The following is a 15,128-nucleotide window of genomic DNA, read 5'->3' as shown; positions in this document are numbered from 1 at the left end:
TGTGTGTGTTTAGCATGTGCGTGAGAGTCAGCGAGTGTCAAAGCAACGGGGAGGTCCGTGTGTAATGAGAAAGTCTCCCAGGTGTCGTAAGTGTTTCTTTGTCCAGCACAAACAGCTGGTTCTGAGCCAGAGGACTGTATTTATGGAAGGGAAAATGGAAGGAGCCGCAGAACGAGTCGGAGGAAGGGTAAAAAGGAGAGATTGTTAAAGAGCCGGGCTAAAAGCAGGCCGTAAAACCAGCTGCCTTGTTGCGCCCAAAACAGTCAGACACCCATGACATCTTAACTGCACTTCATCCCAACAGCTTGAAACCCCAGTCACTTCACTGTGAACGCTTTAAGTGGGGCTTGTTTGTGCATTAGCTAGGAGGGCATTTCAATAAAGCTTCCCCGAAGGACCTGCTCTGATTGTTTCCCAGGTTTCTGTAAACATTGGTTTCCTGCCGATCCATGACCTCACAAACGCGTCAAAACAGCTCTTTTGTTTTTACGAGCTTTCCAACACTGAACTCTTTCTTTACCCGCTCTGCGTGGGTCAGACGACGAAGTTGCGAGATACATTTTAAAATAAACAGATCAACTAGCTAACATCAGTTAGTTTGCAACTGAGCATAGAAAAGAATAGCGAACATGTTTCCAGATATAACAAACGTATTGATGCGTATCATTCCTTTTGATGATCCTTTTGCTGAATTGAATAATTAAATAGTGGTTTGCCAAATCAAACTTGTGCTTTCCAAAATGTGAGGATTTATTGCTTTTGTCTTATTCTTGGACTAAGAAAGTTATGTTTTCTCTAAGTTTGCCTTTCTGTGTGTAAGCATGATTATGGAAAAACTAAAAGCCTGATTTTCTTGATTAATGGTAGAAGGATGTAGCAATTAAGAACCCATTCACTAGGGTTGCCAACTTCCAGAAATGGAGAAACGGGACACACGTGCCCCTGGTGGATTTAGTTACTTGTTTTTGTTACTTTATTTCGGTTTTAGGGTTAGGTTAGGGTTATGTTATTTAATTATTTTGGGGGAGCCAGCCCCTAGGGTTCGAAAATGTTTTTGACCCTCAAAATGCATAGAAAACTATGCATACCTATAACACAATGGTCTTACACCTGCATTAGGCTACTACATCACATTGTACATCAGCATGTTCAAATCGGATAGGTGGGCACTCGGGACATCTGAGCACCTCGATGTACAATTGGTTATTTTGTCCAAAATGTTAAAAAAAAATATATTTTAAAAATGGTATTAAGTAATGCAAAGTATACATGATGTGAACATGCACGGTACATCATTATTAGACTTAATGTTATCCTTCAACCAACCATGTTCCCATCAATCAGCTGACTGACTCTCTCACACATGTGCGAGCATTGTGCCTGCCCTGTCAACTGAGCGGTCCTAGCGCCCTGCGCCCTTCGCCCTTCGGGGGACTCACACAGCGTCAGCAAATAAAACCCTCTCTCTTTTCCTCCGTACCCAAATCTTTTAAAAACGGGTGTACAACGAGCGGAAACAGATTTCCATCCGCTCTGACGTCATAGCAGCGGCAGACCCACAGAAAGTTGCTCTCAGAAACAATGCCTGACGTGTTTTGGACGTCTTTGTTTACATTAGCAAGCCTCGCTAACACTCAGAGCTAACCTGTACTGTAGAGCCCATGTTTAAAAAGCAGGAAATAAAAAAAGGAACTCACCTTGTGATAAACCCGCAAGAGAAAAAGCATTTAAGCTCCATACTGTTTCATAAATAATCCTTGACGTGGTTTAAACAGGATGGTGTTTTATCACAACAGAATTTCACTTTATCTCCGGTAGAATTCTGATCAGGCATTAGCTCCGCCTCCTCTTCTTTCTTCTTTTTCAAGCTAAGGACCCAAAATCTGTGTTTCTCTAACAGGGCTGCAAAAGAGGGGTAAGAGTATGTGCATGGCTACAATGGGTGATCTGTTTGGTATTTTGAAAAAAAACCAAACAGACATGTTTTGTATGGCCCTCCAATATAGTTTTAAAATATAGCATATTGTGTTGCTCTCACTTAATATTGTTATAATCATAAAATGGGGTCTTGAGTGGAACAATTCTCATAAACAACCCCCATTAATTCAGAAACAAATATTAACATGTTTTATAAACTTTCTGAGCAGCTCTCTAAATACAACACATCTGCTTTAAGCTGTTCATTTTGTTGCCGCACTACGACACGACGCTCATAAAAGTCATCATAGTTATCTGTGTTTTTCAGACAAAGTTGAATATCGGGTCTCATCATTGGTTTTGGGAAACTGTATATACGATATTTATAATTGTCAGACTTTTCTTTAGGTTAAACTTGTTCATTTGAAAGCGGCAGTAGCTCAGTCTGAAGGACTCGGTTTCGTCATTACAGGATAAAGCTCATAAACTCATTGAAGTCGTTATAACAACTTCACAACTCTGCAAATGGGACTGAAACTTTAAATGACATATTTCTCATGTTCTGACCTTCAGGCCTAATGTTTAGCTCCTGTACTGTGTATAATGAAAAAGTGAACTACTGAGGATAAGTAAAGGGTCTAGAGTGTTGGAAAGATGCTGAGTGTGTGTAATTTACGCTAAAAAAATTACCATGAAGGGATAGAAAGTTACAGAACTTCCTAATCCTAAACTCCTGCTTTATTTCCACCTTGTCTCAATGTGTCCTTGCAGTCAAACAGCTCGACCTCCTTAGTGCTGGAATGTGGCTACACACCCAAATCTCTTCTTTTCGGTGCTCAGCATCTCTTTAAAAACACCCACTCTCTCCTCACATGTACCCACAACCACAACTGAAACTGGGACTACTTAGTGAAGTCATCCATAAATCAGTTTTTGGTGTCATGATAATTGCTTCCCATGAATCTGAAGTGGACACGCTAGTTATTCTTTCTGTATGTGCCAGGAGAATTCAGATAAGTCATACACTACGATATCCAGTTTGGCCTTGGTTCTTGTTCAGTAGAGGAGATGTCATCTGGCTGAAACAGTTTAAGAGCTTTGTGTAATCCTCTCTAAAGACTAAGAACATAATCGGCTTCAGTCCAACGGACACAACCCCTGCCTGGCTAACGATCGCACTGTTTAGCCTGGGCATTGTTTAAATTCCAGCCAATCAACACATTGTAATGTGAATCCTCCATGTGTGTGTGTATGTGTGTGTGTGTTGCCAAACTTCTTGAACTCTGAACATGTCGTCATTTTTCAAACTCCCCGTAGAGATTTGAAAACGGATCCCTGCAGAACCCTTAGAGTTGTAGTAAAATGCAGCGACCATGTCTCACTTCAACAAAACCTAATAAAAGTTTCACTGGATCGTTATTCAGTTGGTGATAAGTTTATAGACTCGTGTAGCCTGCATTCAAGTCAAGTTTAACCATTTTGTGATACTTGGTTCATTATTAAATCAAAAGAGAAAGTCAGTTTAGTGTCACACGTGGATATCTCAGTTATATGAAGGCTGTAGCTTCGAAATGCTAACATTAGCTAAGTTATCTTAGCTTGATATCAACAATTTAGGTAGCATTTTTTAGGTAAACAATTAAACATTTGACTTTTAAAACAATGTGAAGGCTTTTGTAATTATGTTTTACTATGTTTAGTAGAGACGTTAGTGTTAGCCCAGGGGTGTCAAACTCAAATACACAGTGGGCCAACATTAAAAAATGGGTACTAGTGGAGGGCCGGACTGGTTCAATGTTTATTGCAGAACTTATTGAAATGAACTTATTGCACATATTAAACCTGGAACTAACACAGCTTAAATGATTGCCTATAAAAACAACATTAAACATTAAATAATCAGTTGCATTCATTTCTTATGGCTCTATCTGCAGCTTAATTTCTTATGATTACATTTCCCCACAGGCCAACAACAGCTTCAAAAAAACTATTCTCCTCAAAGAACAAACCAAACATGCCCTGTTGCCGTGAGAGAGAAAGTACAGAAGGAAGCATCCATTGAACTCAGTGTGCTGCTCTGTGATGCTAGCTCAGATACTTGGCATCTCATCTCGGGGGCAAGGTCATCAATGTTTGGGCTCAGGCTCTGAGCGGAGGAGACCCTCAGGATGGAGTGAAGGTGTGCGTGCAATATACCGGCGGGCCAGATCTAATAGTAATTAGAAATTATCCTGCGGGCCGAAATTAAATCCACCACGGGCCTGATTTGGCCCCCGGGCCTTGAGTTTGACACGTGTGTGTTAGCCCTAACACTTGATTGGCTTACTTGTAAGATCTGTGTGGTAGACCCTCACACTGCCCTGCGTTATCTATCTTTATATTAATTAAACTATTCCCCTGTCACTTATCATCTTTTTAGAAATGAGACAATAATGGTATAGCTCATCAAAGATGGCCGCCAATCTTTTTTTTATTGACCAGGGATATGCAGAGCTGATAGCCATCCATTTTGTTATAGCTTTTAGTGTGTTCAGTTTGTCCTTGGAAGTCAAAATGTTAACTAGAATCCCTCCTGAAGTCGTATTCCCACCTCGGAAAAGTGAGGAGAACATCACCAACATCTAAGATGGCCGCCAAGCGCATACACATTTGCGGCTTTCACACCAGCGCTTTTCAGTTTCTAGCTCCGAGCGGAAGCTTTTCTGGTTCAGCTCCAGTTTCCCTTTTCAGCTCCCGCTCTGTGCACACTGCCCACTGGCGCCCCAGAGCTGCCCTTGCTGCGTCATGACGTCACCGTTTACATCGCTGATTTGCCCCCCAACGGCAGCTCACAACAACTGCGTCGGGTCGATGATCGTGTTGCTTTTAATCACACGAAGCCAGAATAAATTGAATAACGACTTCTCCAACCTTATACTTTGCTCCAGAGTGCCGTGGTTCATTGTTTATTCATGTGTTTCTGCAGCATTTACCGACCGCTGCAGTGCTGCTCTTCCACGGAGTGTATTCTCCCGTTAGCTCCCGGTTAGCTCGCACTGCAGCGGCCGCTCTAAAGTATTCACTGTCCGACTCACACAAGCAGCTGATGCATATCCCCAGTTCCCCTTAGCCTAAGTGAATGTGTGTCAGTCTGAATTGACACTGTTTGGTATCACAACGCTGTTATGAAAGTTTCTCTGGTATAAAACGGGTGATGTTGGCATAGCAACCGAAGCTAAACTGACTACTTGCATCCGATAGCTGCAATAATACAAAACAACACGTCTGCCTCTCTCCACAATGATCGATAACAGTGAACGGATGGTCAAAGTAAGGCACAAATAAACAGAATCACACGAAGCCTGGTTAGTGTTGCCTGACTTTATAAAGTGTGTTTATAAGCACACTGCTTGTAGGCAGGCATAAAAGTCGACCCATGGGAGGTGGGTTTAGTTTCCTGCACGCCTCGACGTAAGAGAGACGTAAGCGACGTCACCTCTTAGCTCCAAAGCTCTTGCCTCTGAACCGACAATTTTTTGGAGCTGGAAATGAAGCGGATTCCGGAGCTAAGAGCCGGCGCAGCTCCGGTGTGAACTGGAAAACCCAGCGCTTTTCAGGCTCTAGCTCCGAGCCGGAGCTGAAAAGGCGCTGGTGTGAAAGGGGCATGTGTGAAAGCTGTAGTAATTGTGACTACCCGATCCGCATCCCTACCCCATCCGCATTGCGCATGTGCGAAATGGTCCGCCATATTGGACACTTGACACAGTGGCATTTGGCAAAGCAGAAAAACAAAATTCAAAAAACCGAGAGAGATGAGTTATTGTTATTACAACGTGACTTCACTATTATTTAACAACTCTTTTTATTGGATCCTTTTCTTAGGTTAAGTCCAGAATAAGTGAGAAATGGATTTAACTCGTGCATGCGCAATGCAGCCGTCTGTGTCAAGTGTCCTATTTGGGTTGCCGTATGGAGTTGTCCAATATGGCGGACCATCTCGCACATGCGCAATGCGGACCGGGTAGGGATGCGGATTGGGTAGTCACGGTAATATCGTGTTTAATAAGACTTCTGCCTTATTTATGTCACAATAAATCTGTCGTACACACAGCATGCCACGTTTTATGTGTAGAGACTGGTTTAGCTAACAATGGCTAACAAAGCTAACCTGGCTAGAGATTTGTTTTCCGCCTTGTTGTACTGGAATGTGGTTAACTTGAGTGTGACAAAAATGTCTACTTCCAATGTCCTTAATGTCGTTAAACGGGTAAATCTCCTGGTCTTTTCTAGCTGAGAGACTTACCTTCGCACTTGTGGCTGGTTTCACTCTGACGGTGGCCTGCGGGACATTTACACTCGTAGGATCCCACGGTGTTGATGCAAGTTCCTCCGGCACAAAGATTTGGCACAGCCTGGCACTCGTCCACATCTAAGAGAAGGAAGGAAAGGACATTTGTAAGAAGAGGCATAAGCTTTAAGTAAAAAGTAAAGTAAAAACTAAAAATAATTTAAATTTAAAGCAACACTCTAAAAGATGTTGAAGTGCCAAATGTTAAAACGCTAAGGAGAAGAGGTGGGTTTTAAGAAGCAATTTAAAAGCAGGCAGTGTGGAGGCCTGTCTGATCTCCAGGGGCAGAGCGTTCCACAGTTTGGGAGCCGCGACAGAGAAGCAACGGTCCCCTCTGAGCTTTGACCTGGTTTTAGGCACGTTCAGGAGCAGTTGGTCCGCTGACCTGAGAGGGCGGTTCGGCGTGTAGTGCTGTAGCAGCTCAGCTAGGTATGGTGGGGTCATGCCATTTAGGGATTTAAAAGCAAATAAAAGAATTTTAAAATGGATCCTAAAATAATGGCAGCCAGTGGAGAGAAGCTAAAACAGGGGAAATGTGGTCAAACTTCCGTGTGCCAGTTAAGAGCCTTGCTGCAGCATTTTGCACCCGCTGCAGTCGTGCGAGCGAGGACCCACAGACCCCCATGTAGAGGGAGTTACAGTAGTCCCGCCGGGTGGTGACAAAGGCATGGATTACTGTCTCAAACTGCTGTCTGGAGAGAAAAGGTTTTACTTTCGCTAGTTGCCGACTTAATCTGACTCTCAAGTTTGAGTTCACGGTCCATTTTAATACCAAGGTTCGTGACGGTGGGCTCGGTGTACTGATGCAAGGGACCCAGGACTACAGAAGTGGTGTCAGTGGTGCTACCAAAAACCATTACTTCTGTTTTTCCTTCATTGGAGCAGCAACCTAAAGTATTTTGGTAATACACCAAAGACTACAAAACAAGAGCCCAGACTAACTTCAGACATAGTGCATTCTTTAAAAGATATTATATTTCTGGCATGCTTTCAGTCTTAAAAACACTGTTTTACATTCTTCTTTTTGACATCTTTGCGAAGGGAATGAAGTAAAGGCGAGAAGTAACTTGGCGCTGTCGGTGAAGTCTAATTCCACTTCTATACATTCCCACTCCTGCTCTCGTTTGACTAGGAAATTAGTTTTTAAATGTAGGTTTTTCCCAGCTTCCAATGTGAGTCATTTTCCCAATTATTGGGGATATGACATAGGGTGGGTTACTGTACGAAACATATCTGATCCTTTCTTCCCTGGAAAAAGCATACCACATACACAGTGGGTCACTAAGCAGGACCCTGGCATTGTAAATCAATCAATCTTTGCTTTTTTTTTAGAAGTGTTTAAAACGCTCTCTGCCAAAAGGCTGAAGGGAGAAAAACGAAAGAACGAAAGCATCTTCCAGCCAAAGTCCTGATTTGGAGCCTGGACGTTTGGTTTGTGGTCAGGTGTGCTTTGTACCTCTGCCAGAGAGAAGTTGCTCCAGGCTCTCTGGCGATTACATTTTTTAATGTGTGTGTGTGTGAAAGAAAGAAACTGAAAGGGGAGAAACATAGAAACAGAGATTCAGAGAGAGGAAGAAGGAGAGAAAGATGGTGACAAAGAAAGTCAGAGCAGAGGATTATGAGTCACAGAGTAGTGGAGCTAAATACAAACCAGTTACTGAGATGTGAGTTTTTGAATACTGATTACAGACCTAAAGAAGTATCACAATGTTCTTACATGTATCTAACGTCTGTATAAGGTGGAGTGTTGGATTGTAATCAATGCTGGATGGCTGAAAAGCATAATAATGCATCGTTTTGTTATGTATTTGGTTCGTCTGGTGTCCTCCTGGATAACCTCAACCCTGTAATGCATAATTAAGTAATATGAATGTTTTCCTTTGCGGACAACCGGCTTGTTTACGCTGCAGGGATGTCACATTCATTTATACATTTTTACAAGACCTTAAAGTAATACAAAAAACCTGGAGGGAAACACAGAGAACATTCATTGTCAAGCCTTTGAGCTTCAGAAAAAAGTTCTCCCAAGTTTTAGGAACCAGCGGGAAAACATTCCTGAACTAAAACAAATCAGAAACTACTGACATATTTCCATTTGTTTTTCTACAGATGTGAGCTTTGATCAGATGAGAGTGTACAGATCTGCACAGAGGGCCACATCTCCCTCACGACACATCCAGCACTGACTGTCCTGTTTTTTAGTTCAACTTAATTTGGTTATTATTTGAATCGCAGGACTAATGGCAGATGTGCTCAAATATTCACATACTAGGAACAGGTCTTTGTACACCCTGTCAACACATCTGCCAACAACAAGTAGGGCTATGAGGCCACCATAACAGTTCAGATAGTCCCATATCATTTCCCATCATAAACGCATCAAGGTATACTGTCTTTAGCTGTGATACTGGCACTGGCATTTTCCCTATAATCTGTACCCTGTGTCCTTCTGTGTCCTTTTGTAGTCAATTTCCTGTTGTTTGTCTTGTCTTACCCCGGCTGATACTTCACTAAATCGACTGTTTTAATTTGTAAGGTATAATTGTAAATGTAAATTGTAAATCTGTAACCCTGTAAGGTGTCCTTGGATGTTTTGAAAAGCGCCCCCCAAAATAAATGTATTATTATTATTATACTGTTGAAGTGTGGCAGGAGAAAAACAAAGTGCCTCCACCATCACAGTCGGCCCAGGGCGCTGCTGGGTGTGTCCGGGTGAGGAGAGCCTGGCGGGGTTCAGTTTAACGAGGGACACGACTTCCACACATGTCATAATTGATGCAGTCTTATTGCTTAGTCTGGGCAGGGCCATAGGTTATTAGAGAGGCATGCAGAGGCAGTCTGGGACACCGGCGGCAGGAATGTTGATGAAAGGAGGTGAATCCAAGTTCATATTTATCTCAGAGTCTCTCTTGTAATCTCCACGTATCCCTCGTTTGGTCCCTTGTTCAGTGCTGTTGTTGTGAGTGAATAAGGTTTATAAAATAATGTTCCTAATGCAAGCCTTTTAGTCATCTGCCATTACTCTGATATCATTGACTGACATAACGCACCGTGTTTTCCCCACCCTGATTCAACATCTTAAACTCAGCTACTGCAGCGGGGTTTTCTTTTCAGAGGCTCAGTTTTAAAGCTGCATTCCAGGTATCTTATGAAACTACATAAGGTGTCTATTAGCGCCAACTATGTGCTGCTATCTTTGTCGGAATGTGGCTAAATAACACTCCTGAGTTATGCTGATCTTCAGCTCGGGCAAAACTCGCTTGAAAAGCCAATTTCCCAGGGGCCCTCAACCTCTCACCTCAAGTTATCTTGATGGAAATACCTGAGAGTCTTCACTTTACATACATGTTATGATAATTACTCACTCAAATTTATAATAAGGGGGCTTTTGGGGCAGTTTTGACAGAAGTGATCTCCTTACAATTGCTAAAAAATATCTCAATATGTCAAGTTTTTAATCAGACGACAGCATGGGTTTTTCTCAGGTGGTCCGTAAGTTCATAAATCCTAAATTTAGTATTTTAGAAGAATTTTTTCTATGTAAAACATGTTTACAAAATCCGTGTAGCTCAAGGAATCAACCCGATAATTGTAGTAATAATTGATCCATCATATACTTCCATCATAATGTTCTAAGCCCTTGTAAACTTTTCAACATTTGACCAAAAAACTATAATTATTACATATTTCTAACCTGAAAATTAAACGAAAAGCTTTCAGATAATGTACACCAATCCTGTGACATCTACTGTTGACCTGCTATCTCCCCCTAGAGATCCCCCCCCCCCTTAAAATGGGTCTGTGATTGAGGGAACAGCTGTGCAATGTTTAGAGGGATATGGAGATGTATGTCCACAGCATCTGCTGAGTAAGACCTTAAGAGGAAACACAAGCTTCTCTCCGTCCTACTGTATGTACACACCCGCCGTGTTGTCAACACTACCTCAAGGGTGTTGTGGGGAGGAACTGCAGCTGAGATGATGACAGATAAAGTAATGGTTGAACTCTTTATCGTGGAGATGTTGTGTGTATGCATTTAAGAAAAGTCTGTGTGTCCTCTTTCACCGCTGTTAAGAAGAAAATCTGCTCAGGTCTGTTTTTTCGCAACATACTAAAATACAAAATAGTTGGAAGACAGGGAATTTGGCGTTGGCGGTTGTTTGCACCGAGCAATTAGAGAATAAGGTTTGGTTGTATTCTGTTTTTTGTACTTTTTTGTACAGAACTGGTTGTGGCTAAGGGGGCAAATAGTGTCAAAGGGTCCTTGGGGAAGATACTTGAACTCATATCACTCCCGAAGGCATGTTGACAATATTTAAGTGTATGTAAGTTGCTTTGAATAAAAGTGTCTTCTAAATGAGATTTAATGTAAGTAAGTTGTACCAATCAGAAACCTGAGGGGCTACAACATGCAGTTCCTTGATTGGCCACATGAGGCACGCTCAATGGGAGTCACTCCTTATTGACTTACATGTTAAAAAGCCCAACTTTAAATCAGAAATGAACATTTTTACAGTCTGGTACAGATCTTTTGAGCTATGTTCCATCTTCATAACTAGCAAAACCCTGATAAAACATTAGCTTAAAATAAGCCAGAAAATAGAAAATAAATGTAAACGTGACTGCAGCTAGCCATTAGTTAATTATTTGAATCATTCGACTAATTGTAGAAGGTCACTAAGTATCCTGCAGGTACATTAGCTTCAAATTAGCCTTGAGTGCTACACACCAAAAAGGGAACAGAAAGAGAAAGTGATAAAGCCGTGTGTGACTGAGTTCTCTGATCTGACCTTGGCACGCTCCGCTGCGGATGTTGGGGATGAAGCCCCTCCTGCAGGGGTGTGGCTGGGCGGGGCACTGCTCACAGGGGTGGCCCCAGGCTCGACCAATGGTGGCGCAGCAGAGGGTTTTGGTGCAGACGATCCCGCTGAGCTGGCCCTGGCACATCTGGTTGTTCACCTGGGTGAAACATGGCCCCGTCCTGTAGTCTGCGGAGAGAAGAACCCTCGGTTAGCTGGTGACTGCTTGATTGATCAAATGATAAAACGGTGATTCATTTCCTCAGGGAACATCTGGCGCAGAATAAAATGAAACCAGATTGTTGGTGCATAGTTGAGAATTTTCCTTCTTTATGGGGAAGGCATATTTCCTGTCATATCGTACTAACTGAGGCAGTGCTTTCTGTCTCATGTTCACAACATAGGGAGGAATGGAGGAGTATTTCAAATGACTCAGTGGACATTAAAACACATGCTGACAGTTTGATTGTTCCAAGTGAATCAACAATTGAGTCACAAAGAGGAGTGTTTCTAAGTAGCAGGTTTAATCAGGACTTGAAAAGAACAATATGGGAGTTAGTAGCAACATGTCAGAGAATGTGATTTCAGGCTTTTTATTATTAAACCTGCTAAAAATAGACTGTAAAACAAATCCAGATTGTTTCTTCCCGGAAGAATTTAGCAACAGGAATGACTGCTATGTGTTTAGTTAATAAGTACCTCAAGCATGTTCCAGTACTTTAATTAGGAGTTGTGGCTGTTTCTATTTTCATGGATATGAGCAAGAAAAAGGAAAGAAAATCCCCCCCGAGACAAATATTCAAATGTGGAAGAAGGACTCCGATTTTTGAGTTAAGTAAAAGTAGAATGACTTCGGTTTTAAAATACTCAAATACAAAATAACGTCAAGTCAAAACATTTGTGAAAAATCTCTGTCCACAAATATGGCTTCAAAAGAAAAAAACTAAATGGAATACAAGTTTTAAGAAAATTAGGAAAATTTGGTCAAATATATTTCAGTTTAAAACTAAAAAGCTCTTATCACTGAATGATATCCTTATAGAATATTATATCATTTAATTTGTATATCTTACAAACCTCGTCAATGTGGAACCAATTTTAGATTATTAAAATAATGCTATATATAGCACACTACAGTAAAAGCACGGAGAAAGAATAGGCCCTCTTTAAGTACATTGCACCACTGCAAATATTCACTCTAGAAATAAACATATTAACACATCTGTATGTCTTCTTCAGGACAAAGCACACACAAATAAGACGTCACAGGACATATGTTAACGATAACACAAGAGCACACATGTGTCAAGGAAGAACTTGCAGATCCTATCTGTTGGGGAAGGATGCCAACAAGAGTCATTCAGAGAAGAAAAAGTCTTTAGTGGTCATCTTGCAGCAATACGACGTTTCAGTCATAATACAGGCTAATAATGACGGATGCCTTTGTGGCAGTAACTCTTATTAGGTTCTCTGCAGTGGCGCCAAACTGAAGGTAGCCCTTATTAAAACAGTAGATTGTTAGATTATCACATAGGAGATGAAAGACAAAGTGCTCGGTTGACTAGCCAAGGCTGTGACAGCGATATGCTCAGCTCTGATGGACAACACGGGGAGGACAAGATAGGAATCAGCGCTGGTGTCTGCTGGGAGTCCTTCTTCAGACTTATTGGTTCCTTGTGCTACATGAAAGGGGATCGCAACGAGTTTGAGACGCAGAGAAAAGTAAGTCAAAGTGAGCATGCAGAGTGCAGGTTGGAGCTCCTCCATCTGTCTTCAGTTCTCTCTGCTGCTCCAGGTCTTCCTGTCTGTCTGAATCTCGCTTAGCAGATGCTTTTTGATCTTCCATCAGCAGCATGCAGCTGATAGGCACTCTGCAGCGGCCATTTGTACTCCACTAAAAACATGTCTGCATTCAAGCCTTCACAAATATCTTCAGAAGCAACACACTTGCTGTTTACACTGCTAAAAGACTTTAAAGAAAAGACTGCTGCTAAGATTTTGCATGTTCAGCAAACCTCATAAAAAGAACCCAACCAACTATGCTATAGTCCATCTATCAATACTCTTTTACTTTACTACCTGTATTGCCCTATTCTGGACACTCCTTCAGCCTACAGAGTTATACTGTACATAGAAATACATGCACATATTTATAGTTTAAAGTTTCTTTTACCTAAAACAAATGTGAACTGTAGCACATATCAAGCATCAATTCACAATAGGTAAATAGTGCATCTGTTGGGGACTATTTTCAGCTAAAAATCAACATCACTTTGAAGCTTTAGTGAGCCGGTTACAGAAACATGAGGGCGTTTTTACAATAACTTAATAACATATATAAAACTTTGGTTGCAAACTTGTTTCAAAGTCTTTTGCTTTGGTATTTTGTTTTCTTGGAATCCATCATAACACTCAAAATCAAATAATACGACCGAAAACTGTTCAAGTATGCAGAAAAGATTAATCATCGCCAATACACCTTTGTTGCTAGGGTCAGTGTTTAGAAAATTGTCTAAAAGCAAGAAGCTAAATAAAGCTGTGGTTACAACCAAGCGGCAAACTCTGGGGAAGAGCCGGGACGCCAATACGGAAGTGCCACACACTGCAGTTCATCTAGTGGCCAGTAGGAGCAGGCTGCAGAAGGGAGCAATTTCCATAGACCCCCATGTTAAAATGCCCAACTTTACAGCAGAAATAAACATGTTTACATCGTGGTTCAAAAAACCATATTCTCTGTATAGTTAGATCCCCCCTCTTCATCTGTTTAATTAATATTAAGCCTTAAAGCTTTTGCATAAATTAGGGCGTGGTCACTTTGATGGACACGTACATGCCTCACTGTCAGCTAACAGCAACTTGTCCACTCTGCTAGGCTACAACCATAGAGGCTACAACGTTAGTTAGTAGTAGTTACTGTACTTGACCCTTTAACCGTGTTCGTGGTGATTGTGCCTTTTAGGGAATATTGTTACAAATACCAGACAATTAAAATGTTGTCCTGTGCGCTTGAATGTACTAACAGAACTTCCAAGAAGTCTACAATTATAATATTATACATGTTATCCCCGTTCGCAGGTGTTAGCTTGCTACTTATTAGCCAGCTAAGGACGTAACCCTTTATGCATACATATACATTTTAGTTTATGATCCAGCCTTGGGTAAGACTTTTATAGTCTATGGCTATGACGCCCATAACGCTAAACGGGAGCCAACGTTAATAGGGGACCCAATTATCCCAGTGGTGGCCGCCGGAGATAACGGAGCCGCAGGGGGCTAGCTCCAGCCGGCGTCCCGGAGCTAGCCCCCTGCGGCTCCGTTAGGTCCGGGCGGTGGAGTCCGTCTTTTCTCAACGTGTGAATGACAAGCATTAAGAATAACAAAATATAGCTAATTCTCTTGCAGATTGTCTCATTTGATTATGAATGTAACGTTTGTATAGGGGAACTACACTGTTAGCAGTAACTTGGTATGCATGTATTTCATGTTAGCTTAGCTTCTTAGCCTGAGCTAGCTCTGTTTACCTCCAGTTCGGAGGCAGCAGGTCCCGCCTCGGCTCCGCCTCTTTGCCCTTATTTGGAGCAGGCGGGATTAGACTCTGACGTCACAGTCGAGCCGTTAGTGGCCGACTCCGCCTACTAAGGCAACTCTGCAGAATTCTATGGGTGACGTCACGGACACTACGTCCATTTATATATACAGTCTATGGTTACAACGTGTTGGTCAAATCAATAGTTTTTTTGTATTTGTCAGGGAGGTGTGTGGTGCAGTGGGTTAAGCGTTGGTGTTCGGATCAGGGGGTGACAGGTTCAAACCCCACTGCATGTCGTTGTGTCCCTCAGACACTTCACCCCAAATTGCTCCTGTGGGGATTGTCCACAGTACTGAGTATGTAAGTCGCTTTGGATAAAAGCGTCTAACAAGTGTCATGTAATCTTTTGCATTTGTTGACATAATGTGAAATGATTACCATCCCAACAGTAACCAACATATAAGACTATTTTTTAAACCTCTGCAATCAGTCTTGTTTTGGGAGTACTTCATTAAATAAAAAGGAAATCCAAAGAAGGACAAAAAGGAATGGCGCT

General features: G+C 41.8%; 1 protein-coding gene across 1 annotated transcript in view; it reads right to left on the bottom strand.

Annotated features, from left to right (window-relative positions):
- The window catches only part of fbn2b (fibrillin 2b), a 123,043-nt gene that overhangs the window by 61,636 nt on the left and 46,279 nt on the right, over window positions 1-15,128 (bottom strand). Inside the window, exons 7-8 of the mRNA XM_034080825.1 lie at window positions 11,035-11,232; window positions 6,200-6,325 (exon numbers count right to left, since the gene is read on the bottom strand). Of these exons, the coding sequence (XP_033936716.1) occupies window positions 6,200-6,325; window positions 11,035-11,232 (324 nt within the window). The remainder of the gene's footprint in view (window positions 1-6,199; window positions 6,326-11,034; window positions 11,233-15,128) is intronic.

Source organism: Pseudochaenichthys georgianus, chromosome 4 (assembly GCF_902827115.2).
Source record: "Pseudochaenichthys georgianus chromosome 4, fPseGeo1.2, whole genome shotgun sequence".
Classification (NCBI taxonomy): domain Eukaryota; kingdom Metazoa; phylum Chordata; class Actinopteri; order Perciformes; family Channichthyidae; genus Pseudochaenichthys; species Pseudochaenichthys georgianus.
Note: the sequence above shows the minus strand (reverse complement) of the source record. Positions and strands in the feature narration are given on the sequence as shown.